General features: G+C 34.3%; 1 protein-coding gene and 1 non-coding gene across 2 annotated transcripts in view; both read right to left on the bottom strand.

The window, feature by feature from the left end:
* Positions 1 to 25,105, bottom strand: part of TNFSF13B (TNF superfamily member 13b) — a 39,991-nt gene extending 14,886 nt beyond the window's left edge. Inside the window, exons 1-3 of the mRNA XM_028526696.2 lie at positions 24,412 to 25,105; positions 24,222 to 24,309; positions 9,721 to 9,777 (exon numbers count right to left, since the gene is read on the bottom strand). Of these exons, the coding sequence (XP_028382497.1) occupies positions 9,721 to 9,777; positions 24,222 to 24,309; positions 24,412 to 24,762 (496 nt within the window). The 5' untranslated portion in view covers positions 24,763 to 25,105. The remainder of the gene's footprint in view (positions 1 to 9,720; positions 9,778 to 24,221; positions 24,310 to 24,411) is intronic.
* Positions 11,138 to 11,282, bottom strand: LOC114509005. Its single transcript, XR_003685576.1, has one exon. It is a non-coding gene; the product is annotated as a small nucleolar RNA SNORA57 (small nucleolar RNA).
* Positions 25,106 to 26,156: the final 1,051 nt, after the last annotated feature.

The raw sequence follows: 26,156 nt of genomic DNA, 5'->3' as shown, positions 1-26,156 counted from the left end.
GAAATGTTAAAGGGACTTATCTATGAAAAAGAAGATAAAAAATATGAAAAAATAATAAACTAACAATTATTAACAACTGAAACTAAAAAAAAACAAAAACAAGAACAAAACAAAAACAAACTAAGCAAACAACTAGAACAGGAAGAGATTCACAGAAATAGAGATCACCTGGAGGGTTATCAGTAGGGAGGGGGAGGAGGGAGAATGGAGGAAAAGGTACAGGGAATAAAAAGCATAAATGGTAGGTACAAAATAGACTGCGGGAGGTTAGGAATATTATGGGAAATGGAGAAGCCAAAGAATTTATAGGTATGACCCATGGACGTGAACAAAGGTGTGGAATTGCCTGAGGGAGTGGGTGAGTGCTGGGCTGAGGAGGGCAAAAAGGAAAAAAAATGGGGACAAGTGTAATAGCATAATTAATACAATACAATTTTTAAAAGAGGATTTTGCAAAAGTGTTTAAAAATGTGTGGCCAAGGGTTGGAACATGATTAGAGAAACAAATCAAGAAAAGCACATGTTTCAAGGAAAAGGGTCATCAAGCATCAAATTCTATTGAGAGATTTAAAGTAAATCTCATCATTTCCTTTACAAAATAATTACATTGAAATGCAATAGCCAAGACCCTCACTATGGACATGATTAATAAAATGCATCTATCCTTCTTTACCTCCTGTAAATTACATGAAAGAAACAGACAGATCTGTGCTCCTCAAAATACTGCAAGAGATGCCAAAAGCAAATGAGGCCACACTGAGGCTATTATAGAAGTAAAGAAAAGAAAGAACAAAAAAATAATGAGAGGGACTGGTAGAGGCAAACCTCACAAAGAGCCAACAAAAATCAACTCTCTTACAGACAGTCCAGGAAGTTTTGATATCAGCAAAGCACTTGAGAAAGTAGGAAGAAACAGGTTTTACACAAAACAAATATGATGGAAATAAAAAAAAGAGTTAATAGTTTGAGAAAAAATATAGTACAATATAACATGGAAGACAGGTAAAGAAATACCAGCATATACATAATTGAAATCCTGCAGTCAAAACAAAGAACAAAAAGTCAAGCAGGGCAAACACTGAAAGGGAACATCATGTGCCAGGGAAAGTTGGTTCAGAATAGTTTTATTAGTTTCTTATTGCTGCTGTAATGAATCGTCACAAATGTAGTGGCTTAAAACAACATGCATTTATTATGTCACAATCTAAACACCAGAAGTCTCACTGGGCAAAAATCAAGGTGCTGGCAAGTCTGTGATCTTTTTTCCTGGAATCTGGAAATTCTATCCCTTGCTTTTTCCATCTCTACAGTCTGCATTCCTTGGCTCAAAGCCTCTTCCATCTTCCCCAGGTAGCAAGAACATCATTTGAACTCTGCTATCACCACCACATTGCCTTCTCTGACTCTGACCCTGCTAAATCCCTCTTATGAGGACCTTTGTGACTACACTGGTCCCACCTTAATGAGCCAGAGTAATCTCTCCAAATTCCTTATTTATTTATTTATTCTTTTTAATGGCTTTATTGGACTGATACTGGTTAATAAAATTATATGTTTCAGGTGTACATTTCTATAATATATCATCTACATATTATGCTCACCACCCCAATTCAGGTCTCCTTCCATTACCATATAACACTCATATACTCTCTTCTACCATCTCACCCATCCCTCTAATAACCACCACGCCATAATCCATGTCTATAATTTCTTTTTGCTTAATCCCTTCACCTTTTTCACCCAGTCCTGCAAACCCCTCCCCTCACACTTGCAAAGCCCCTTTGACATGTAAAGTAATACACTCACAAGTTTCAGGGAGTAGGGTGTGGACATTTATTCTACTTACCACAACAGTCAATTCTAAGATATATATATTAAAATAAGTATTATAGTTTTAATGTAAGTACATGTTCTTTGTGTAACAAGACATTCAGTCAAGCCACCGATGAGAAGAATTACATTTCTTACCTTAGTTTTTTTCAAAGTGCATATAATGTCAAAAGATAGTGTAGAAATAAGATACTCAATAAGAAAGGGTAAGATACTCAAGTAAAGAAAGGGTAAACTGAGAATTTTATATCTACCCATCTTTCCTTAAAGTATAAAAATGAAAAAGAAACAGCTTTGTCAATGCAAATACTTAGTGACCTTTGCTCTCATGTGCTCATTTTGAGTAAACTAGCAGAGAATTAAATTCAGCAAACTAAGACATGAATGGGGAAGCCACAGCAAAAAGACTTGCAGTGAGTACTGAATATATTAATCTGTAAAACCAAGATAAAAACACATAAAAAGAACTTTTTGGCAGGAAGCATAAAATAGTTTTATGTCATGACAATATCAAAGTTATATAACTAAAAACATAGGAAGTTAATTATATAGAGGAGGAAAAACATTGGTAGTAAAATTATCAATGTCTTATATCTAACAGCTAGAATCCAAAGGATAAAAATTAAAGTTAACAGATTAACTAATAAAAATATAACATTTTAATAGTAAATAGACAAAAGTTAAGAAATATAATGCTACCCCAAAAAATCTATTGTGAACAGGAAGATAGAATGAAGAGCAGTTATATTAATTTTATCATAGACAAAAGTAAAAAATCAATAGATATAATTGTCTAAAGATATAATTATAGATGTCAGAATGAGGTGATGGAAAATGGCAGAGTACAAAGCTCAAAAAATAAATCCCTTCACTGAAGCATCAATTAAGCTGGCAAAAACTTATGGACATTTTTGGATATATGAAATCTAAAGATGAAATCTGTAGGTATGTAAAAAGTAGAATAATACCAAGAGAGCACTTAATGAAAAGGAAAAAGTGCTGTTAAATTACAGTAAGAAAGTATCATAGTATTTTTGCTTTTCCATTTGCCATCTTCCATTTTCCACTTTGGCAACAGATATGAAAATAGTGGCCTGAGTCCCAGGTGGCACCTTGCTGGTGCCAGGGAGTGACTCAGAATGTTTTTGTATTCTCATAACATTGAGGCTATGCACTTTTACCTGTCTAGAAGTTCCTTTCAGGTGGAAGCAGCTTCCCAGGCTGTTGTCAATCAAAAGCTTTAAAGACATATACTACCAGTAGCTGCTATGAACAAGGGACAGCAGTGGGGCAGACAGCAGACTAACCAAAAACCTGATAAGGAAGAGGCTAAGGAGGAAAATACTTAAAGAATCAAGAGCTTTCACATTCTATCACATACAACAAGGAATCTGCAATGCAATGTGCATGCTTAGAGCCAAATGCATGGTCAAAGACCTGAAAAAAAATCTTCAACTAACACCTCTAGTTGATCTTCAGTCTCTACACAAGTGGGAGGGGAAGTCTAAGGTAGAGTTGTTGGCAGCACAGCTAAATGTTGAAGCAGTTCCCCAGCTCAGAGCCAATCTGCTAAGAAAAGGGTAGTATTTTTGTTGTTGTTGTTATTATTGCTCCTGGTATTTAAGTAAGCCTCTGTTAGGATTAGGATTAGAGGTTTAAAAAAAGTCTCTGACATATTGTCTTAGGTAGGGAAACAAAAGGACAAATAGACAAATGGTACTACATCGAACTGAAAACAGTTTTGAACAGCAGAGAAAACCATCAGCAAAACAAAAAGACAGATATTTGCTAATGATACATAAGATAAGGGTTTAATATCCAAAATTTATAAAAAACTCAGACAACTCAACACCAGAAAAACAAACAACCAATTAAAACTTGGGCAGAAGACCTAAAGACACTAGGACATACAAATGACTAATAGATATATAAAAAGTTGCTCAATGTCACTAATCATCAGAGAAATGCAAATCAAAACCACAATGAGATTATCACCTCACACCTATCAGAATGACTATCATCAATAAGTCAACAAGCGACAACTGTTGGTGAGAATGTGGAGGAAAGGGAATCCTAGAGCACTGCTGGTGGGAATGTAGATTGGTGTAACCACTATGGAAAACAGTGTGAAGGTTCCTCAAAAAATTTAAAATGGAGTTGAACCGTCTTATGACCTAGCAATTCCATTTCTGGGACTATACGTGAAGAACCCCAAAACACTAATTTGAAAGAATATATGCATCCACACTTTCACTGAAGCATTATTTACTATAGCCAAGATATGAAGGCAACCCAAGTGCCCATCAATAGATGAGTGGCTAAAAAAGCTGTGGTGCTCATACACAATGGAATACTACTCAGCCATAAAAATGAATGAAATTTTACCTTTTGCAACAGCATGGATGGACCTACACAGTATTATACTAAGTGAAATAAGTGAGCAAGGAAAAACAAAAATACTGTATGATTTCACTTATATATATATATAATCTAAAGAACAAAATAAACAAAACAGGAACAGACTCATAGAAACAGAGGACAGACTGATGGTGGAAAGAGGGGAGGGGGTCTAGGGGGCTCGGTGAAAAAGGTGAAGGGATTAAGAGATAGAAATTGTTAGCTACAGAATTGTCACAGAGATGTAAATTACAGCATAAGGAATATAGTCAATAATATCATAATAACTATGCATGTTACCAAGTAGATACTTGAAATATCGGGGAGCCATTCTGTAAAGCACTTGATTGCCTAACTATTATGTTCTACATCATAAACTAATACAGAATAATAACTGTAGTTAAACATTTTTTTTAATTGTAAAATTTATGAATTTAAGTAAAAAAATCAAATCAAGCCCTGGCTGGCGTAGCTCAGTGGATTGAGTGTGGGCTGCTAACCAAAGTGTCACAGGTTTGATTCCCAATCAGGGCACATGCCTGGGTTGCAGGCCATGGCCCCCAGCAACCGCACATTGATGTTTCTCTCTTTCTCTTTCTTCCCCCCTTCCCTCTCTAAAAATAAATAAATAAAATCTTTAAAAAATCAAATCAAATTCATGATTCTTAACTTAGATATTTCTATATAAATATCTAAGATAAATTTGTTTTTTCACTTTTTAAAATGTACATTTCATATCTATCATTTTATAGTGTGCTTTCAATCAACACTAAAATATTAAAATATATGTTGATATATGTCCTAATTAGTCTTCACTAATAAATAATATTGTATGAAAAAATCAGACATAGTGCAGAGATACCCCAAAAATGAAAGACTTCAGTGACCAAATAGGACAAGAAATACAGTCTTTGCAAAGACAATTTTGGAAAATCAATAAACAAATGGACCACTGTAGCCCACAGCGATTAACACTAAACCCAGGGGATGGGAAAAAAATATAATTTTCTGACTTCCTACACTGTAATATTTAGATTGTTCAATTTTCAAAGAAAAATAAAAAGTAGATAAACAAATGGAAATTTATGAATCATTCATAGGAAAAAAAGAAATTGGTAGAAATCATTCCTAAGAAAGCCCAGGCACTGAACTTAATAAACAAAGACTTTAAGCATATCTTTTAAATATGCTTAAAGAGCTAAAGGAGATCACAGAAAAAGAACTTAAAATCAGTATAATTTTGTTTGCAAAACAGACACTATATAAAGAGATAAAAATCATTTTTAAAAAGGGAACCAAATAGAATTTGTGGAGCTGAAATTTTTTTAAAAGAATTCACTGGAGAGTTTACACACCAGATAGAGCACACAGAAGACAGATTAAGCAACACTGAAGTTAGAACAACTGAAATTATTCAGTCTGAGGAGCAGAAAGAAAAGGGTATGACAGAAAGTGAAGAGAGTACAAGAGACCTGTAAGACAGCATCAGTCACACTAATGTGTGAATGACAGGAGTTCCAGAAGGAGAAGAGAAAGGGACACAAAGAATATTTGAGGAAATAACTGCCAAACTCTTCCCAACTTTTAAGAAAGAATAAATCTACACACCTAAGAAACTGAATGACTTTCAAGAGGATAAATTCAAAGAGAGATGTACCAAGACGTATTAAAATAAATCAATGGAAAGACAAAGAGAAGAGAGAATCTTGAAAACAGCAAGAGAGAAGCAACTCTTAAAGTGCAAGGGAGGCTCAATAATATTAACAGCTGATTTCTCACCTGAAACTATGTAGGCAAAAGGCAGTAGGATTATATATTTAAAGTTCTGAGTGGGGATAACAACAGCAAGATGGTGAAGTAAAATAGAAAGCCTTATATATTATCCCTCCACAAAAATACTGACTTAATGATAATAATGAAACCAAAATATGTTGAAGAGAAATTCAGAATCTAGCTAAGTAGAAGCATCCTAAAGAAGCACAAAGTGAGAAGCAGCCATATTTTTATGGGTAAGAAGAGCAGTTTCAATGTACTCACACCAGTTCTCCTAAACAGGCTTAGCTCAACACCAGGAAGACTGCCTTACTCCATGCTTCTGCCATGTAGGTATAGTAAGTGTTTCTGCCTTGCCTCACACTGAGCACTGGTCCTGGATGTAGTTAGAAACAAAGAAAGGGGAAAGCATCCCCTTAGAGCTGACATTTTTATCATGATAAAAAAAAAAAAGGCAGAGAACTGATGTGTTTTCTCCAGGAGGGAAAAATGAGAGCAAAGTGGATCATGTCTTCAGCCTCAGCGTGGCTAATACCAAGCACTGCTGGCCAACACACATCTCCCAGTCAAAACCAGTACAGAAAGACTGGAAGAGGTGGCTGCTTCTTCAAACATACAAACAGCAAAATAAATCTACAAGGAATATAAAGAATTAAGAAAACACAACACAATCAAATCTCCAGTAAACTACCTGAAGTAAATGGCTGAAATAAGTTGCAAATCACTTTCTCTCTTGTGTAAAAGTTAAAAGACAAAAGTATTTTTAAAAAACTATAACTACAATAATTTAATAGTTATACAATATAAAAAGCTGTAAATTGTCACATCAATCATAAAGTGTGGAGGAGGGAGAAGTAAAAGTGTAGATTGGCTGAATGGATTTCTTAAAAAATCCAACCATATGCTGCCCATAAGAAACTCACTTTAAGGACACAGATGGGCTAAACCTGAAGGGTTGGTTAGAAAACAATATTCTATGGAAACAGTAAACAAAAGAGAGAAGTGGCTATTTCTATATCAGACAAAATGGGCATTTGAAAACTCACAAGAGACAAAGAAGGTCATTATATGATAACATTCAAGAGGACATAACAAGTATAAAAATATATGCACTCAACATTAGCGACTCTAAATATATAAAGAAAATATTAAGAACAAGATTATATAAGACTAAATGAACTTAACAGAGATACAGAATATTCCATTCTACAGTACCCAAATATGCAATCTTCTTAAGAGCACAAGGAAAATTCTCCAGGATAAATGAAATGTTAGAGTGCAAACTAAGTCTCAACAAATTAAAAAAGACAGCAAGTATCTTTTTCAACAACAACAATATGAGACTAGACCTCAGCAACAAGAGGAAAACTGGAAAATGCACAAATACATGAATGTTAAACAACATACTCCTGATGCAGACACCGGCCAGCAGTGTCTGCAGCTCTATGGATGAGACATGAGACATTCACATGCACTACCGAGTCCTGCAGAGGAAAAGGGACGGCATGGCTACACTCTCAAGGGGAGGGTGCCTCAGAGTAGCCTGGCAACTGTCTCAAGAGGACAGCACTCCGATCCTTTCCTTCACTGGTTTTTTATTGGTTTTTAATTTGTACAGGAATACAGGTAAAGTTCATTAATCACTGTCAGGCAGTAAGGATCAAACAATAGATAACATACAAAGAACTCTGAGGGCTTATTCTGAGTCAGGGTCTGTTAGCTAAAGGGCTACAAAACTTCCTGCTCGGGCCTTTATCATTTAATTAATAGCATTCTTAGTAAAGCAGCAGGTTTCACAGGCGTTTATGTATTCTTTCTCAGGCCTGATCACCCAGGGAACCTGTCCTTTCCAGCATAGGGTTGCATCGCCCTCTGTCATTGTTTCAGGATTAAGTCAGGCAGAGGAGGCTAGGCAGCCAAAAGATTAGGAGACTTCTTGCAGACAAAATGAGGATTCAAGCTATGTCAAAGCCGAGGGGTGAGGGTCCACCACCCCCTTTTGCTGTAGCCCCCCAAGTCCTTCCCTGGGTCCTCCACATGATCATGCCTATCATAGGTTGTTCCCCCCTTGGGGAATCTTACCCATCAGTGGCTAGCTGATCAAGCATTGGGGACCAGTTATGGAAAAAGGAGCAGAAGCAGCACTCCTGCCAGGGAGATAAGCTTTGTCTCCTTAGTGGCTTATGGTCGAAAGGTCGCTCACTCAGCCTTAGCCATGGGGAGCGGGGCGGGGGGGGGGGGGTTACAGCTCCTGAAACCAGGCAGGGTGGCTCCCAACATACTCCTAAACAACTAATGGGTCACAAAACAAATAAAAAGATGAATGAAGATATCTTGTGACAAATAAAAATAGGAACACAACATATAAAAACTTATGGGGCCCAGTGAAACAGTACTGCTGAAATGTACATCACACTTATTATTTACACTTATATTAATGTCCAAGGCCTGCTGGAAACACAAGGCCAATCCTTGGGTCCAAAGGGCAAAGCACTGAGATGAGCAGCCTGGATCAGTGGAGAGCAGCCACCATGCCAAGAAGATGACAACACTGTGCAATTCATACTCACAATGGAGTAGCAACTGTGTCTTTTTGGGTGATTTATAGCATTTTTGGTTTTGGTCAAATGCGTAAAACAAATTGTTTCTCAATTATATATTTTGTAAATTTTATCTTTGGTCCTTAGGGTCTTTTTTGGCTTAATTTTAATTCTTGGGAAACAGTTAGTTGCCTACTAAAAGCTACAAACATATGACTTTGGAAAATGCAGAGTAATAAATAATAGAATTTCAAATAGTTTAATATTTGTGTTACATTTAATATAACTAAAGTCACACAGGAAAATACAGACGCAAGATAACACTCCTGGGAATCATTACAAAAGGCCAATCCAAATTCATTATCTGGACTTGTTATTGTTTCCCCATTCCTGGCTCTAGCTTAGCCTCCTGACACTTTTGAACTCCCTTTTATGGTTCATAACCCAAATACTCTCTTGCACCCTGCCTCCTTTATTTTTCTCAATAGCATTTAATTTTATGACCAGCATTTACATTTTACTTATTCATTTTATTTTCTGTTTTTCCCTCATTGGAAGGCAAATTCCAAGAAGGTAAGGAACCATATGTATTTTAGTCACTGCTGAGCTCTAGTGCTCACAAAGCAACTGTAACTCTGTGTAGACTTAACCATTATACGTAAAATACACAGCAATAATTTCACACTGAAAATATCTCAAAAAATTTACATTTACTTATTTGTACATATACATTTATTAATAAATTAATTAGTGTGAGATGTTTATGATATGTTTGGTTTTACTTCATCCTACTATGATTTCTACAACTTAAGAGAATAATTAATATTTGTGAATATGATCTTGAGGTGATCTTATAGAAGCCAAAATAATTTCTAAATAATCAAAAAAAACTTTGCTTTAGTATTATTTTGTTTTATCATATGCTACTTATTTAAAACTTCTAAGTATTAGTGTCTCTAAGATAATTTTGTTTTAAAATATTAGATTAACCTAAATATTTATTCCCTAATTATTTTGAATAAATATGTTGATTATTTTATATCTAACTAAAGTTTTGAGGTAGAGAGTAGACACTGAAGTGTTTGAGCTGAGGTCTGAATACAGTCTTTGGACTTGAAATTTACAAGTGATTGGATTACACTGAATTCTAGGTGGAAAAATTACTGGAACTATTTTATTACCTTTTCGTATAGTAGGCATGTCACTGTCTGCAATCAGTTGCAAGCAGTCTTGAGTGACTGAAAAGCAAAAATGTATTTTAGTTACTTGAATAGAAATAGTAATGGAACTAAGATGATTTAGAGAACACAAAGCTACAAACTCATTCTCCAGTAACACTGAATATATTATACTTTCTACATAGCTTGTATATTGTTGTTAACATTACTTTATGAAATTTGCCCACAGGTATTTACTGTAACCTTTACTTGAAATAAAGTTTGTACTTGAAATTCATGTTTCAGAAAACTTATATGCTGTAGAAATATAGTGAGTATATCATATTTATACTTTTAACCTAACTTGCTTTAAAATGTTAACATACAGAAAGCAAGTTTAGTCATTTTTATTTGCTTTTCAAGCCTACCAAATATATGAGTTGTTTAAACTATCAGGACATTCTAAAATATTTTTTGTTTAAAAAATCTAACAACAAATAACAGCTCACTAGCATTAAAAACACTATTATTACTAAATATTAAATTAATTATTAACATTTACTGAGCCAACATAAATCCAACCTCACAAAAATCCTAAAGATTATATACCAAAAATTAAGTCTTCAGAAAGTGTAATCAACTTGCCCAGGTCCTGAGATGGAACCCACATCTGTTTCACTGTGGAGCCAAAGTCAGCCTTCCATTAAAATATTTGGACCAAATAGAGTAGAGATTGAACATCTTTTAAAAATAAAATGGAAGCTTTTTCCTGAGATTGTTTAATCAGTAAAGTTTCTGGGGATCATCAATTTATATCACATATTAAATGTACAGTAAAATATCCCAGAGAATATTCATGGGAATAAATAACTGGTTACATAAAGACAAATGCCATCAGGCAAAAGCAAGGTAAGTAGACTGTAAGACAAGAAAGAAAAACAATAAATATCTTTGAAAAATATAAAACATAAACTCGAGCATTCCTATTTTAAATTGATAAACTATTATTGATAGCTTAGATTTGTTATTTTTTAGCAAGTATTGTATTCAGAACTGAAGTAATACCTTAAACATGCTTCTCAGTGTATAGATTTTAATACCTAAACACAGTTCAGAATTTCGGCTTCAGTTGATTAATTAAAATATTTCTAATATTTAAAACATGAAATAATGTAATAAATTATATGATGTTCTGAGGTTGTGCAAATGCATTGGCCTAAGAAGAATTCTCTTAAAGGGAGTTATCACATAAGCAAAATCTGTTAAGAAATGTCTCTTGGCATTTAAAGGTGAAATATAATATTGAAAACTGCAGTTCCTTTATAACCATGAAACTTTTCTAACAGAGTTTTATGTTAATCTGATCAATTTGATAGGAGCAGAACTGTTCAGTCTACTTTTGATTATTTTATTTATTTATTTATTTATTTATTTTTTTTACCAGTGTCCCGGCGCCTGAGGATAGAACCGGCGGACTGGAAACTGTCAGCACCGAAGACGGGGCGCTGAGCAGAAACCCTTTCCCTCTGCCTCCATACACTACAAGGACCAGGACCTCAAGCCTAACCCCCGCCAAGAAGAGGAGGGTACTTTGTGATTTATAAAACAAGGGTAGTCATGTCTGTGTTAGAGAAAATGTGACTCATTAGTGCAGTTACTATGGCAGACCCTTTGCCATGAAAGTAAGTAAAAACATAGTAACAGGCAGAATGGTTGTGAATAAGGAGACTGTGAAGGAAGAAATAACAAAGCATCCAAAGCAGCTATAGCCTGAAGGGCACAATATACACAGGAGCCACATTAAACCTATTTTAAATGTGTTTTTATTTTTCTAACAGAAACTTCTTAGAAATCACTACTCACAAGGCACCATAATTGCTTCTTGGAGGGACTCAAGGATCATTCAGAATGCCTAAAGCTCTAACCTTTCCTCCACACAGAAAAAGAAGAGGATGTTGACAAAAGTCAAAGTTTAATTTCCTAATTTCCATCTTTCTTTTGTCTTTATGTGTACAGAGATATTATAAAGATTAAATGAGAATCTTTAATGTGTATGAAACACTTAGTACTATATTTGGTACATAATAATTGCAAAATCACTCTTAGCTATTAAATGAGATAATGTGTATGAAACACTTAGTATTTCCTAACAGCATCGCACCAAATAAACTAAGAACATAGTGGATACTATGAGAGCATGAAGAACAAGTGAAGCTGATTAAAAAGACCAAAGAAATACTACAATCCATTACTTCCTATTTCCATTAACCCCAACCCTGACTGCTTCCCCAAAACTCCTATAGGAGAGTTTTATGTTAGGAGTGATGCCTCCACACTACCAAACTGCTGATTCATATCTGAATTTTAATATCCGTGGCTTAACTAAAACTTGGTTACAACCTACACATTGAAAAACAGTGATCTACTTCATCATGTAGTAACAGAAATCTTTTTAGAAAAAAAGCATGCCATTGAGAGAAAAGTTTATTTTTAGCAATACTCTTCCAAAAAGAAAATGGGCTCTTAAAATGATGGTTTAATAACAATGTTTGAAAAATGAGAACAAGACTTTCCTCAGTAGATGCTGCTCAGGTCCCACTAACCCCATCAGTGTTGCTTATCTCTTCACATTTCAACTCTTCCTTCTCAGGAAATTTAATGTCTACTATCACTTCTCTCCAGTTCAGCCTTTTAGGATTCTTTCCAATTCAACATAGATCTGATCTTAACTATAGATTATTGCTCACAAAAAGTGGGGAAAGAAGAGTATAGTATTTTCTGATATCTCCCAGGAACATAGATATCCAATTACAACAGTTCTGAGAAAGCAGAGTCAATGTAAAACACAATATTAATAGCAATTGTGGTACTGTGTTTGGTTTTCATAAATCTTTCATATATCATTCCCTCTACTACAACTGAAGGGAATTACACAAGAGTTTAATAATAGTTTATCTTTTTAACTAAGCAAGGCAATAGCATACATTAAAAGCTTTTTGTATGACTGGGAAACATTTCTAAATATGTATATTTACATATCATACATATACACATACGTATTCACTATATACATATCATAATATGAGAAACATGGATAATTACTCTTGTTCAGTACATTTTGACAGCATAAGAAAATTTACTCACAATATTAAACATTGTCTAAAATATTTCTAAAAACAAATTATACTGATAACAAAAAGAGATTACAAAAGAAAATCCCTAACATAAGAACTTTCAAAACAAATAATTTGCTACTACCCAACATTTGATAAAATAAAATCTAACCAATTTCACAATTAAAATAGCATTTAAATATTTTCTATACAAAAAAAATTTGAGTTTCAAAGCTGCCTTCTTAAGTGTATTATTCAAATACCATTTAATCAGGAAGAGGGACTTGAAAGTATATAAGATTGCTAATATCTGTTATATTGCTCTCTGTATTGAAACTAAACCCTTTCAAACTGGAACCTTGTTTACTATACATTATTTCAATAAGCTAATATATAAAACTACCAAAAATGCAATTATTGCAGATTACCTATGGCTCCCATGAAAAACATCACAATTTGCCCAATTCACATGTCCTACACCTACTAATTTCTCATAGTTCTCACATATCTAGATGAAAAATTTTAATTAGAAGAATTTTTTAAAGATCTAAATATTGACCTAATGCTGGATATAGATTTATAAAAAATGAAGAAATGATTGCCGTGGGATAAACATTTCTACTGGAATGGAAATATAAGAATTTAGGTATGGACAACTGGATTATAAAGTTTTATTTGATCAACGATAAGCAGTTTGCTTGGGTGGCAACTTATGAAACCATGAGTTGAGAGAGTTTTAAAAGAATTTTTGGAGAGCTAGATTGAGAAGTAAACAGAAAAAAAATCAGAAATTCTTAATCTTGAGGAGGGCCAGCCTGATAAGTGTTGATTATACATGTGTCTATGTGTAGAATGAGTTGCTATAAAGGGAGACAACAGCAAGCAAAGTTTCAGCTATTGACTTGTAATAAATATAACATGAGTATAATTTGGTCTAAAATGCAATTATACAAATGAAGTATTGAAGATAAACTGTGAACAAATTATAAGTCTGTGACTAATGACTGTATGCATTTGAAAGACAATTAAAAACTAATAATAACAACAAGTTTTCAATTCTGGGGAATTCAGAAAGATGGTAGTACTATAATGGCCTTGGGGAGTAGGAAAGAGGTGCTGTTTTTCTGAGGGCTGGGAAGGAGTTGATAAAATAAAATAGAAATAACTATAGCTAATGGAAATAAAGAAACATATTTGAATTAAAGATTTTCTGTGTGCGTGTGTAGAGTTTTAGGCATTAATTGGGCATTGTCGTGTATCACTGATAATATGATTAGGTTCTCTGCCCAAAGCAATGTAGGAGATGTAAGACAGTGGCCCTTTACAGAGACTCATAAGCATTAAGAACTAAAAAAGAAAAAAAAATACCCCACTATTTTCATTTAATGTTGTTTCATTTTACAACTGATCAAATATTTTAATTTAAAATTACTAATTTTATAGTTGAGTCATCATATCCACAGGATATGTTTTTTCTTTTGCCATGACTCCTTTGTATTATCTTAGAATGTTTCTTCCTGGCCGGCGTAGCTCAGTGGATTGAGCGCGGGCTGTGAACCAAAGTGTCACAGGTTCGATTCCCCATCAGGATACATGCCAGGGTTACAGGCCACGACCCCCAGCAACCGCACATTGATGTTTCTCTATCTCTCTCCTTCTCCCTCCCTTCCATCTCTAAAAATGAATAAATAAAATCTTTAAAAAAAAAGAATGTTTCTTGATTAATGATGCATACTCAGAGGTCACTGGCTTTCAGTAACTTTCCAGTGAAAAACAACATGAAACCATGCCTGAAAGTCAAGAAAGGTAAAACTAAAAATAGAAATACACCTGAATCTCTTGAAAAAGGTAATAATAAATTGCACAAGTGGTTGTTACATCTTCAACTTGCTCTTGGACAGTTTTATCTGGATGCCATAATGATACCTTAAGTTCAACATGCTCCAAATCTATTTCTTTATCTTCTTCACACGCTCACCACTTACTCCTTTTTTTTCCCTCCCTTAATGGATTATATAACTGTCCTCTGAGTTGTCCAAGCTAGAAACTTTATATACAAGCCTGATTCCATGGGGAGAACATACATGAATCAACATGATAAAAACAGAAATAAAGTTGCAATTGTATAAGAGAGAGAGAGAGAGAGAGAGAGAGAGAGAGAGAGAGAGAGAGAGAGAACATCCCATTTGACCCAAATAGAAGGCTTCTTTGAACGGTCACACTTTAATGAAATCAGAAGGAAGAAGGGAACAGGAATATTCCAGACAAAACTAACAGTCATGAGTATATGAAAAGGGACACAGAAAGTATGAGTGAAAGGAAGAGAGAGGGGAAAAGATAGAAATGGGAAGATGAGGAGCAGGGTACCCTGTGTTCAGATTTTTCACCTTTGTCATTCTTAACAATTACATTATTTCACCAAGTTGTGTTCCTTCTCTTTTCCACAAATCCTAGTCCATCATTGTATTCTCTCTATAATTATCTTTCTAAACCTCAATTTCATCTGTTCTAATGTGTAAAATTTCTTCAGTAGCCATTCTTGAACAGAAAAACAAAGTCTACTTTCACAGACTCATGAACTCTTCTCACCCAGCTATACTTAAACACACATTTTCAGAAAAGGAGGTCACCTTCATGCACCCATGACTGTGTATCTGCCATTTCCTCTGCATAAAATATTCCTCACCTTTTCATCTCATGGAAGCCCATTCATCCTCAGGGTTCAGATCAAATATCAACTCTTTCCCTGATCCTACTACCTAAATATCTGATCCTACTACACTTTGTACGTACATCTATTGACATACATTTCACTATACACACTAATGGTTTAACTGTCTCTCTCCCTAGACTGTGAGTCACTTGATATCAAGGACCGTCATTTACAAATTTGCACTGTCTAGTTTGAGCAGACTAAGAGAAAAACCTGTGGAACAATTTAGAAAAAAAACAGACATCATAACATCCAACCTTTCCAAATAATTCTTTAAAAACCCATCCTTTAAATTAATGCTTTAGAGGAAATAGTTTTCATAAATTTAGAGAAAACATTTCATAATATCTGACACTCTAACAAATCTTTGGGCCCATGGTTATATTGAAAACATTTTCCATTAACAAATAATCCTCAATAATAAAGTTTTTAATCTTCATCTATAGAACAGTAGCATGCTATTATATTTTTTAAGTAAGTGCCTGTGTACTAGTTTCCTGAAATTCTTACTCTTTATTTCTCTATCAAGCTCTAGAAGCAAGAGTTAGAAGAGAAAAAGGATGAATTGATGCATGGCTTCACTAGTGTCAAAAGTTGTCAAAGGTAGTTACTTTCAATTTCCCCTGTCTCACACAGCCTAGCCATTGGAGGAAGAGGAGGAGGAGGAAAGCTTCAACTTGTAAAAACACTTCAATAAATCAGCACTTGTAAAAATCTTAAACATTTGAAAGACTAAACATTTAAAAGGTGTTGGCATGTGTTATGCCTCTTCTACCCACTAAAATAAGACATTTTCTTACACTTTTTCTGTATTCCTGTTTTATTATTGTTACCATACTCTAGGATACAATCTTCTCTCATCCAAATCTCCTAATTCTTCCAAATCCATCTTAACACTTTTCTAGCATGGAGTACATAATCTTGTAGTGTATAATCATCATTACTAACATTTTATGATTCCAAACAAGATGTCCCTCCCATTGGTAATAATATTAACATTAATAAAAGTCTGGGTCTCAAAGGACTCAGTAATTTTTTTTCAAATCTGATGTCTTACCTGAACAGTAAACACATACAGCTGGCATAATTGAAAAAACTCAGAATTTACAGTTAATAAATAATGAATTCACTTTTCAAACCAATTAGCTGTTTAGTCATAAGACTGACATAATTTTGAAATGTTTTCTTATCTATATAATGAAAATAATATTTATTCATAGTGTCATAAGGATCAACTGCAGTCATAATTTACATGTGTTTCGTAGAGGCTAAAGAGCTTAGTGTTTATTATCTTAAAATTTGCATTAATTTTGCTTAATTTCTTTAGCTAAATGTTTAGCTTGTTGAGAGAAAGAATTGATTCTGTCTGGGCCTCAATTCTACCATCTAAAATAAAGACAATTATGACAACTTTAATAGTGTTATTGAGAGGGTAAATGATCATAGATCAACAGGACATAACCCAGAGTTTACATATGGAACACACCCAATAACTTAGTTTCCCTTTTCTCTTTTCTATATATTCCAGAGTGGCTACCTCAGAGTTTCTCACAGTGGCTGTTCACTCTATTTTGCGAAAAATGTTTCTTCTGTAACTCTTCAGAAATGCGCATACCCTTTAAAAGAAAATCCCAGCATAATAAAGAACTTCCCAATGCAGTTTTTAAGTAGAACTTCACTTATAAGAAGCATAATTAAACATTAAAATTAGTATGATCCATTCCTACAGAATAATGGGAATGCATTCCTCAACATTAGGCAATTTATGTGTAAAATACCTACCCATGTATGATTTTTTTAAAAAAACGAAAGTATAAAGAAGTGTTGAGCTTTCAAGAAGGTAGACTTACCCTGGCCTCCTTATCTGAAATAGAAACATATCCTCTTCCCCTCTCCTTGCCCTTAACCCTGCTCTAAAATTTTTACTTACTCAATACATTTGCCATTTTCTAGTATTATAATTCACTCATTAATTATGTTTACTGATTATTTTCTGTGTCTTTCTACTTCGTTGTAACGTAATCACTGGCAGGCATAAACTTTTATCTGTTCTGTTTCCCAATCAACACCTAACAACTACAATTCTTGGAACGTGGCAGGCTTGTAGAATATGTGGAAGAGATGCAGTATCAGTCTTGGCTGCACTGATTGACTTGTTTCCTGGCTCTTCTGTTTCCCAAAACTTTAAACTTGACAAGAACATGGTTTAAAGATTTGGTTGTCAGGTCACTATTTTCATTTTAAATACTTTTTTGGAAATTGAACAGAAGCCTGTTCTTGCAACACTGAAAAAAGAGGCTCTCGTTATTGAAGCAGGAGGTTAAAATAACAGTCAGGGGAGAATCTGGTCAAAGATCACCATGGCAGCAGCCAGCTGTTTATGTTCTAGGAAGGAACACGCCCTTACTGGGTAAGAGGCTTCAGTTAGCCTAAATCTGATACAAACTGTATGGTTGAGTTGTACATTTTATGCTTTTGGCAAAAGTTACAGCTGAACCAAGAATGTCAATGAAACAAAGACTGGGCTTTATAGACGACTCAGACATCCTATCTTTCCTTGCAAAGGAGATAGATTATGAATTTCAAGAAAAAAGATTCAAAAATAGTATTAATATTTTTCCTTTTTACAATTAAAAATGTTTACCCCAGAGAAATAGTTAAGTTACAATATAAGGTGTTAACTTATGTGTACTATATTCAAAACTTTGATTTTAAAATGTTAAATACAATGTGGTGTCCTGGATGGTCCCTGGGACATAAAAAAGGACATTAGTAGAAAAACTGGTGAAATTCGGATAACAGTCTCAAGTTTCATTATTAACCAAGTCCCGATGTCAGCTTCTTACTTGTGACAAAGGGACCATGGTAATGTAAGATGTTAACATTAGGGGAAACTGGATGAGAGATATATGATCACTTCCTACACTATCTTTGCAGCTTTTCTATAATTCTAAAATAAGCCCAAACTAAAAAATTATTTAAAAATGAAGAAAAATAACTTAAAGTAGTTTGGTCAAAATCTTACAATAAATATGTAGAAGGTGAAATACTGGCACTCTTGATTCGATATTTCTTGGAATTACTCATATTTTCACAGCTATTTATTATTACAGTTGAGACAAGTATAATAAACATTATAAAATTTTTTTTATCATTATGTAACTTAAAACACAGGATTTCCAATAACCCTTAAATACCCTAATGAATAACAAGGGAGAAAATACAAAGGCTATCTGATTTTACTTATAAACTACTAAAATAATGGTTTCATTAGGGGCCTATGTGAAAGAATTAATTTTCTTGTTGAATTCTAAAAACACTTATCTTTAGGTTTTAAAAATGAATACATTTCTATGAATCTAAGTTTATAATCGATAAATATAATTAATGAGTAAAGTCAGGTGAGAGTTCAAAATATGGGTCATCATGATCCCACTTGTGAAGAAATTGTAATGGGTAATATTTTCAAAGCCATTGTCACTTTAGTTATTTATTTTTAATTAGGAATATCTGCAAATATATTTTGTGGGCTTAAAAGTGAAGTTTTGGTCAATATGAGCCATTTGGCAATTCTTTGATCCTGGATTTCCCCACATTTCTGTTTGTTTAACTATAATCAGAAATTATCTTATGAAACACATGAGACTTAATGAGACTTTCATTGAAATACAATATAATTAAAGAAAAACAAAATAGAGCCAATTTAAAAATTAAATGGCAAGTTATAAAATTAAGTAAAAGCAGAATTTGCCCTTGGGAGAACTGCAAGTAGCAGCAAGTAGGTGTGTGGGCTGATGGTGGTCCCTTTATCTACTGCTGTAATTAAGAACATCCACTAAGCTGTATCCTTAAGATATTTACTCTTTCTATATGTAAATAATACTTCAATTAAAATAAAAAATTAAATAAAACCAGAAACCCATTAAATTTTAGTTGTATATAGATGTATATAGCACATAGATATAGAAAATTAATAAATAAGAACATAAATGAACACTTTGAAAGTAAAAGGAACAACCAAAGGTTTTGGAGTCTTCCTGAAAATGAATCAGAACTAAAATGGAACATTTAAAAAAAGGAAAAAGAGGTTGCTACATATGGGAGCTTTTCTATGACTTTCCAGTTCAAATTGTGTCTACCTGGTACACCAAGAGGGTCTGAGGCAAGGTATTCCCAAACTACCACTGGCCTTGTGACCAGGCTCATTCTTTGGTTAATTAATTGCTTTAAATGTGAAGTTTAAAAATTTTTAAGTTGGTCTCTAAGTAAAACATGGGAAAATCCCCTCAACAAAATGATTCCAAGGAATTCCCAAATCATTCTACCTTGCTTCATATTGAGCCCAAAATCCATCAACAAATATTAATAGACTACCTACTGTGTGAAGTGTTATGATGAACAGACAGAAGAAGAAAAAGGATCCAGGCCACATAAGGTTCTACTTGCACACACAGGAAAAATAAACAGACAACAGCTTTCCTAGAGGATATGCAGTTAAGTACCAAATACTGATGCAGTACTAGGCTTATTGTGTGCTAGGGAGGTCAGGCTTTCTACACCAACACACTGAAATACATTTATAAATTTTATATACAATCAAAATTGAAGTGGCTGGTGAAATGTGTGCTAGATTTATTAAAAAATAAGAATAGGTAGCATTCTATTTGTCATTTGGCAATACTTAGCTATGAACATTTTTGACATAGTTATAAAATAATGACACTGTCATTGAAGAGTACATGTAGACAGCAGATAAAAATTGAAACCATTGTAATTCTGTTAAGTATAAATCCATAAGTATGTTATAAATCCATAAGTGTGATGCCATGGCTTAAAAATAAGCATGAGATCAAATGCTCTATCATTTATTAAAAATTCTGTACATTTTTAAACAGTTTAACAAACTATTTGAAAATGCTAAGACTCTAAAGCAGCAACAAAACTTTTTAATTTAACTTTGAAAGAATAGTAAAACATATAAGAAAAACCATATTTTGTTGGGAAATTAAATTTAATATTTAATAGAGATATTAAACATTCTTGAATGTATCAATTAAACAACATAAAAATTCATTTTCTTCCTCAGTTTTAAATTCCAAAAAATATTAATGGTCCAAAAATGTATATAGAAAATTAATAAATAGGAACATAAATGAAAACTTTGAAAGTAAAAGGAACAACCAAAGGTTTTTGAGTCTTCTTGAAAATAAATCAGAACAACTAAATGGAACAACAAAAAAAAGGAAAACTGCATAGCTTCAAACTGCATAGAATTTTCTTGGTTCCAGAATAAAGACCCTAACAAATAACAACAACAAAACCATAGAGCTTCAGACAATATTCTTGGGTATATACATTAATTTTAGAGCAGTACTAAACAAAATAAATTTTCCCTGCACAAAAGAATAGTGTTTATAACAACATCCCAGCTATTTTATTGATAAGGAATAGTATATATTACCTGTCACTAAGGCTCTCATCTTCAAACCTTCCATCTCATACCTATGGATGTTATGAGTATGTACTATGTACAATATATGTACATGATATATACTGTATACTATATGTACTGTATGTACATTATACAGGGGTGGGTGAAAGTAAGTTTACAGTTGTGAGTACACTAAACACAGACTTCATTCCTCTATTATTATTTATTACTGTAGTATTTTCCATACAAACAACTGTGAACCTACTTTGCCCATCCCTGTATACTATATTAAGGGTTTATAAAAAGTAGAGGTAAAACATGATGACAACAGTGACTATTCATGGACTGTGGAAACTGGGTATATTATGATTCACTCAGAATTTTCTGTTAATATCTAAGCTTCTAAAAATTACAAATTATTTGGGGACAATTTTTTATCAGTATACAATTTTTGGTGCCATAAAAACACAAATATGTAAACACATGAACATGGGAGGGATTTTAAAAGATTAATAGAGTATATTTTGGGGAAGTAAAACTCAAGGAGTTATTGGCTTATTACTCTATTCTTTTCTTAAATCTGCTGTAATGAGCCTCTACCCTCTATGCAATGGTAAAGGTAAGGTTTATTTTTAAACAAACATGTAGAGGCAGGGGAATGCCAGCAAAGAAAGATGATGGTGACTGAGGCATCTGATCCTACTACATATTGAAACTCACTATATTACAAAATTACTTAAAATATTTTGTGCAAACAGATTAATATATCAATGAAAAACAGTCTCCAAATACATTCAACTGTATATGAGGAACTTAATACAGTAAGCTTTCCATTGCAAATAAGTTAAAAAGTATCATCTAATAAATTTGATTGGGATATTTAGCAGTAGTTTGGAAAAGATAGATGAAAGGGGAAGTTGAAGCTAATATAACATAATCTAACAAAGTAAATGCCAGAAGGAATTATGAGTTAAATACCACGCTAAAACACTAAATTATAAAAAAGTCAAAATAGCAGATGATAGACTAGACTATTTAAGAGGTTATGAACAAATATATTTTCAGCTTTGATGTATGAGAGAAAATCAAACAGAAAAGTTTATTATATTAAAATATACACAAGGACACTGAAATAGAGAACAGGCTGACAGTGTTCAGAAGGGAGAGGGGAAGGAATTTCAGGGGAAAAGGGGAAGGGTTTACAGGAACAAGTATAAAGACACAGGGACAAAAACTAGAGGCGGGTGGAAATGGGAGGGAGGTGGAGAGGGCTGGGTGGGTGGGCTGGGATGGTAGTAAAAGATAGAAAATTGTAACAAATATATATATATACAGATGCACATTTTCTGTACACATTTTAAAAAGCAGCAAAATATTATAAAGGGCAGAAAACTGTACTTGAACAATTAAAATAAATTTTTTAAAAAGCAGCAAAATATTGTAAAAATATTAACATAAAAATTTTGATACACAATGTGTCTACTATGGGGTATATTAAAATTATAAAAAACAAGAGAGACAAATGAGGGAAGTTATAAATAAAAGTTAGCAGAAGATGCAATTAGAAGTTATTAAAATATGTAGAATGAAGTTAATTCTTATTTGCAAGCAAGCAACAAACTCAATTTGAGATACTGTTTTACAAGTACTAAACTAGTCTAAATACATTTGAAAAGATAAGATGCTATAAGAATGTGGAGAACTTGTACACTACATTTTAACTGCATTTATAAATAATTTTAAAAGCAATAGGCAAAAGGTAGCAGGGGTGATAAAGGTGTACATCCTTCTAGCTCAGATATTCCACCTACTAAATTTATATTGAACATATAAGTCCTCATAAACATTAGAGATCTTCACCAAAAATTCTGGCATATTCCATTACAACAAAAAAAAAAGAAAGAAAGAAAAAAGGAAAGAAAAGAAAAGAAAAAGGGAAATGTTTATGTTAAATAACTATTATGAGTAAGCTAATGTAGATGTGTGAGAATTACTCAGCAATAGAAAAAGTGCTCAATACATACATAAGTGAACACAAAATATACCCGTATAAATGCTATATTTTTCAATTATGTAGAAAATATAAATGATAAAATGCAAAATATAAAAATAACTGATGTATTAAAGTATTGTATAAATACAAGTGTTTCATAGTTTAAAAATATTTAAACATAATTGTTTCTGATAATTGGCACAAAGATATAACCAGATAAAAATATGGTTTTATAAAATAAAAATATTTTTGATGAATAAAGCATTCAGTGAAAAATAAGTTTACAGTCAGAGCATCTAATGTGTGTGTCTGATAGAAGAACACCTAGTCTGTATGTCACTCGTGCATTCCTCTTCAGAAGTGTAAATATATATAAATAATTACACATACTGTATTTATCTCACACTCACTGTGAAGATTAAAGGAAACAATAGGTGTGACAATACTTATCCAAGAACATTCCTGCTTGGCACATTCTAGGTGCTTAAAAAATATTCTTCAATATAAAGGGGGAACGATGCCAAGGATTTGCTAATTGTGATACTAGTAAATGCAATGCAAATCTTCTTCATCTCTGTAATGAAAGAACTACAATTGTGCATTTAGGAGGCCCCAACAGATGTGAGGTTTCAGAAATCTATAACATTCTGTGGCACGAGTGGAACATAAAGAAAGACAGAAACCACTAAAGAACTCTTACATGAATATTATGAATATGTGGCCCTCCTGAAAAAGCATACACTAAAGAAAAGCTTTAAAATCAGTGTATATGTGTGTATAGGATAAACTTTTTTTAAAGCAAGAAACCAAATAAAGCAGAAAAAACACACCTGCTTCATTTGATTTCACAGCATCCAATGCACCCTCAGGAAATGCTTGTCTTTAGCTGAACTTCTATGACCCAATTAGACAAAAACCAATTCTACACTAACATGGAGTGCTTTTTTTTTCTAGAGTGATGGACAATGCTTCTGACATAGAAGTGAACTATCTATTTGATGAGAAATATGTGCCTACCTTTCCTTCCCTATACTTAAAGTATAGCACACACAAATACTCCTATGCCCAAATCTCCTCATTTGAGAACAAAACGTGCTGTGCAACCTATTAAACCTGCCAGTGCTCGGGCTTCCTGTCAAGCCAAATTTGGTTTAAATGGTAAATTTCACAGTTCCTAGGTTATGTTCACCTCTTGCTCTCCTAACTGATGCTATCCTCCACACCTGTGAAGTCTGGGATCTCTGACTCTGAAAAGTTTCTGTGCCCCAAACGTACCTGTTTCTTCTGGACCCTGAATGGAACGCTTACTCCTGATGCTTTGACTGGAGTTGCTTTCTCCTGAAACTGGTGGTGCAAAGATCCCCTATGAGGAGAAAAACCTCAAGTTATAGCAAAGACATCTGAGGTAGGGGAGACAGCATTGCAGGGAGAACTGTGCTTAGGGCTTCAGCTGCTGCAAACTTACTTTCAGTACCGAGGTGGCAGCTGGAGCCTCCTGCACAGCTGCCCTGGCTGCTGCTGCTCCCGCCTGGAGAGGGCCTGGACGCTGCTCAGCTTGGTGTTCCTGCACTTCCTCTCGGAGGCTCCTCAGCTCTGCTTCCAGGGCAGCCACCCTGCAGAAAGACACCACCGTGAGGCAGCAGGACACCAGGGCTAGCAGCAAGGTCAAGGCTAGCAGCGTTCCATCCTTGGAGAATCGGACAGAGGGGCTTTCCTTCTGGGGGAGGATGGAGACACACTCCTTCAGTTTCATTTCTTCTCTTCTCTTAAAACAACAAGAAAGGCGTGACTGCTTCCCTTCTGTGGAGTCATTCATTTCACTCCTTGAACTATGAAGGTTCAGGTCTTTAAAATAAGTGACCACAAGGAATAGGTCATTTCCTGTTATCTGTGTTTGTTGAAGTCCTACATTGACTACATTGGCCAGCTTGGCTCTTACCCTCAGGAGAATTCTCCTGAATTTTCTTCTCCCTGCACTGCTGCATCTCTGCCCCTACTGTACAATAGGTCTTCCTGGCATTCGCCCTTCTAGTCGATTGCTCAATCAGTCTTCCTCATTTCACTTTCAGTTTTTGTAAGAATTTTAATAGCATCTCAAAACATTTATACACAAACGAATCCATTAAATCTACTGATCTGACAGAACTTTGAGTTTGGATCAGCATGCTTGAGAGAACTTCTAAGCTATGCAGGTTTTTAAGGAGCTCCCCCTTTGGCATTATGAAAGAATTGGGTCTGTTAGAGGCCACAGGGCTTTGCAGGGAAGGGGAAAATCAGCATTAAAGTTCCTCCTGGTGTAATAAAAATAATTAATGTGAATGTCAAATAAGCTAAGTTCCCCAGCATTGAACTGTACTCAACTGGAGAGTGATTTATTAACAGCCTTCAAGTAGCAAGTAAAATGAAGTGTCCTCAAAGGAGGCATGGAAGTCCACTGGGGAGTAGTCTCCTTACTATTATCTTAGCAATGTAATAAAAAGAATGTGACTAAATTTTGCAAACCTATTTAGATTAGATAGGATGAGGGTTCTTTACATGCAGGGGAATACATTTTAAAGGGAAAACTGAGTCATCTTATTTCCCTCTGGGATTCACTGCTAAGGAGTCCACTACCCACAGGACAACTTGTTCTGAGGAGATGTCCCACCTCTGCTGTTCCCACTCCTGAAGCAGTTCCCAGACTGCTGTTCCCCTCAGCCTGACACTGTTCTGAGGAACATCAGCCTTGCTTCTAGCTCCATATGCCTCACCAAGTCCCACCATTAATTGCTCTTTCCCTGAAGCCCCTGTGTACTAGTTCACATTGGGTTCACTCTATCCCAATCGAACATGTACATAAAATGACTTGACTCAAACCAAGGTCACTTTAGTTTCAAGTCTCTCTTGTTGGACTTGGTGTTGTTGCCAGGAAACCACCCTTAAGTTGTCTTGATAGCCAGCTCCTGGACATTCTCTGGTTTCAGGCGGCTTTGCTCCCTGCACCCTACATGTCCTGTAAGGAACTCATACTTCAATGACTGAGTTACTGAGCACTTGCCAAGGTCTGGTGAGGCACAACTCCCCTGGGTACTAAGGCTGTGAAGCATTAGGTCTATCTCAGCTCACATTTCTTCAAAAAGACAGTGACGAACACAATTTAAGTAAAGGCAAGTAAGGATTCCAGAGCCAGGATACAACTCCTGGCTCCACCATTTACTTCGCTTAAGCAAA

This window comes from Phyllostomus discolor, chromosome 11 (genome assembly GCF_004126475.2).
Source record: "Phyllostomus discolor isolate MPI-MPIP mPhyDis1 chromosome 11, mPhyDis1.pri.v3, whole genome shotgun sequence".
Taxonomy (NCBI): Eukaryota; Metazoa; Chordata; class Mammalia; order Chiroptera; family Phyllostomidae; genus Phyllostomus; species Phyllostomus discolor.
This window is presented reverse-complemented; position numbering and strand designations above follow the sequence as displayed.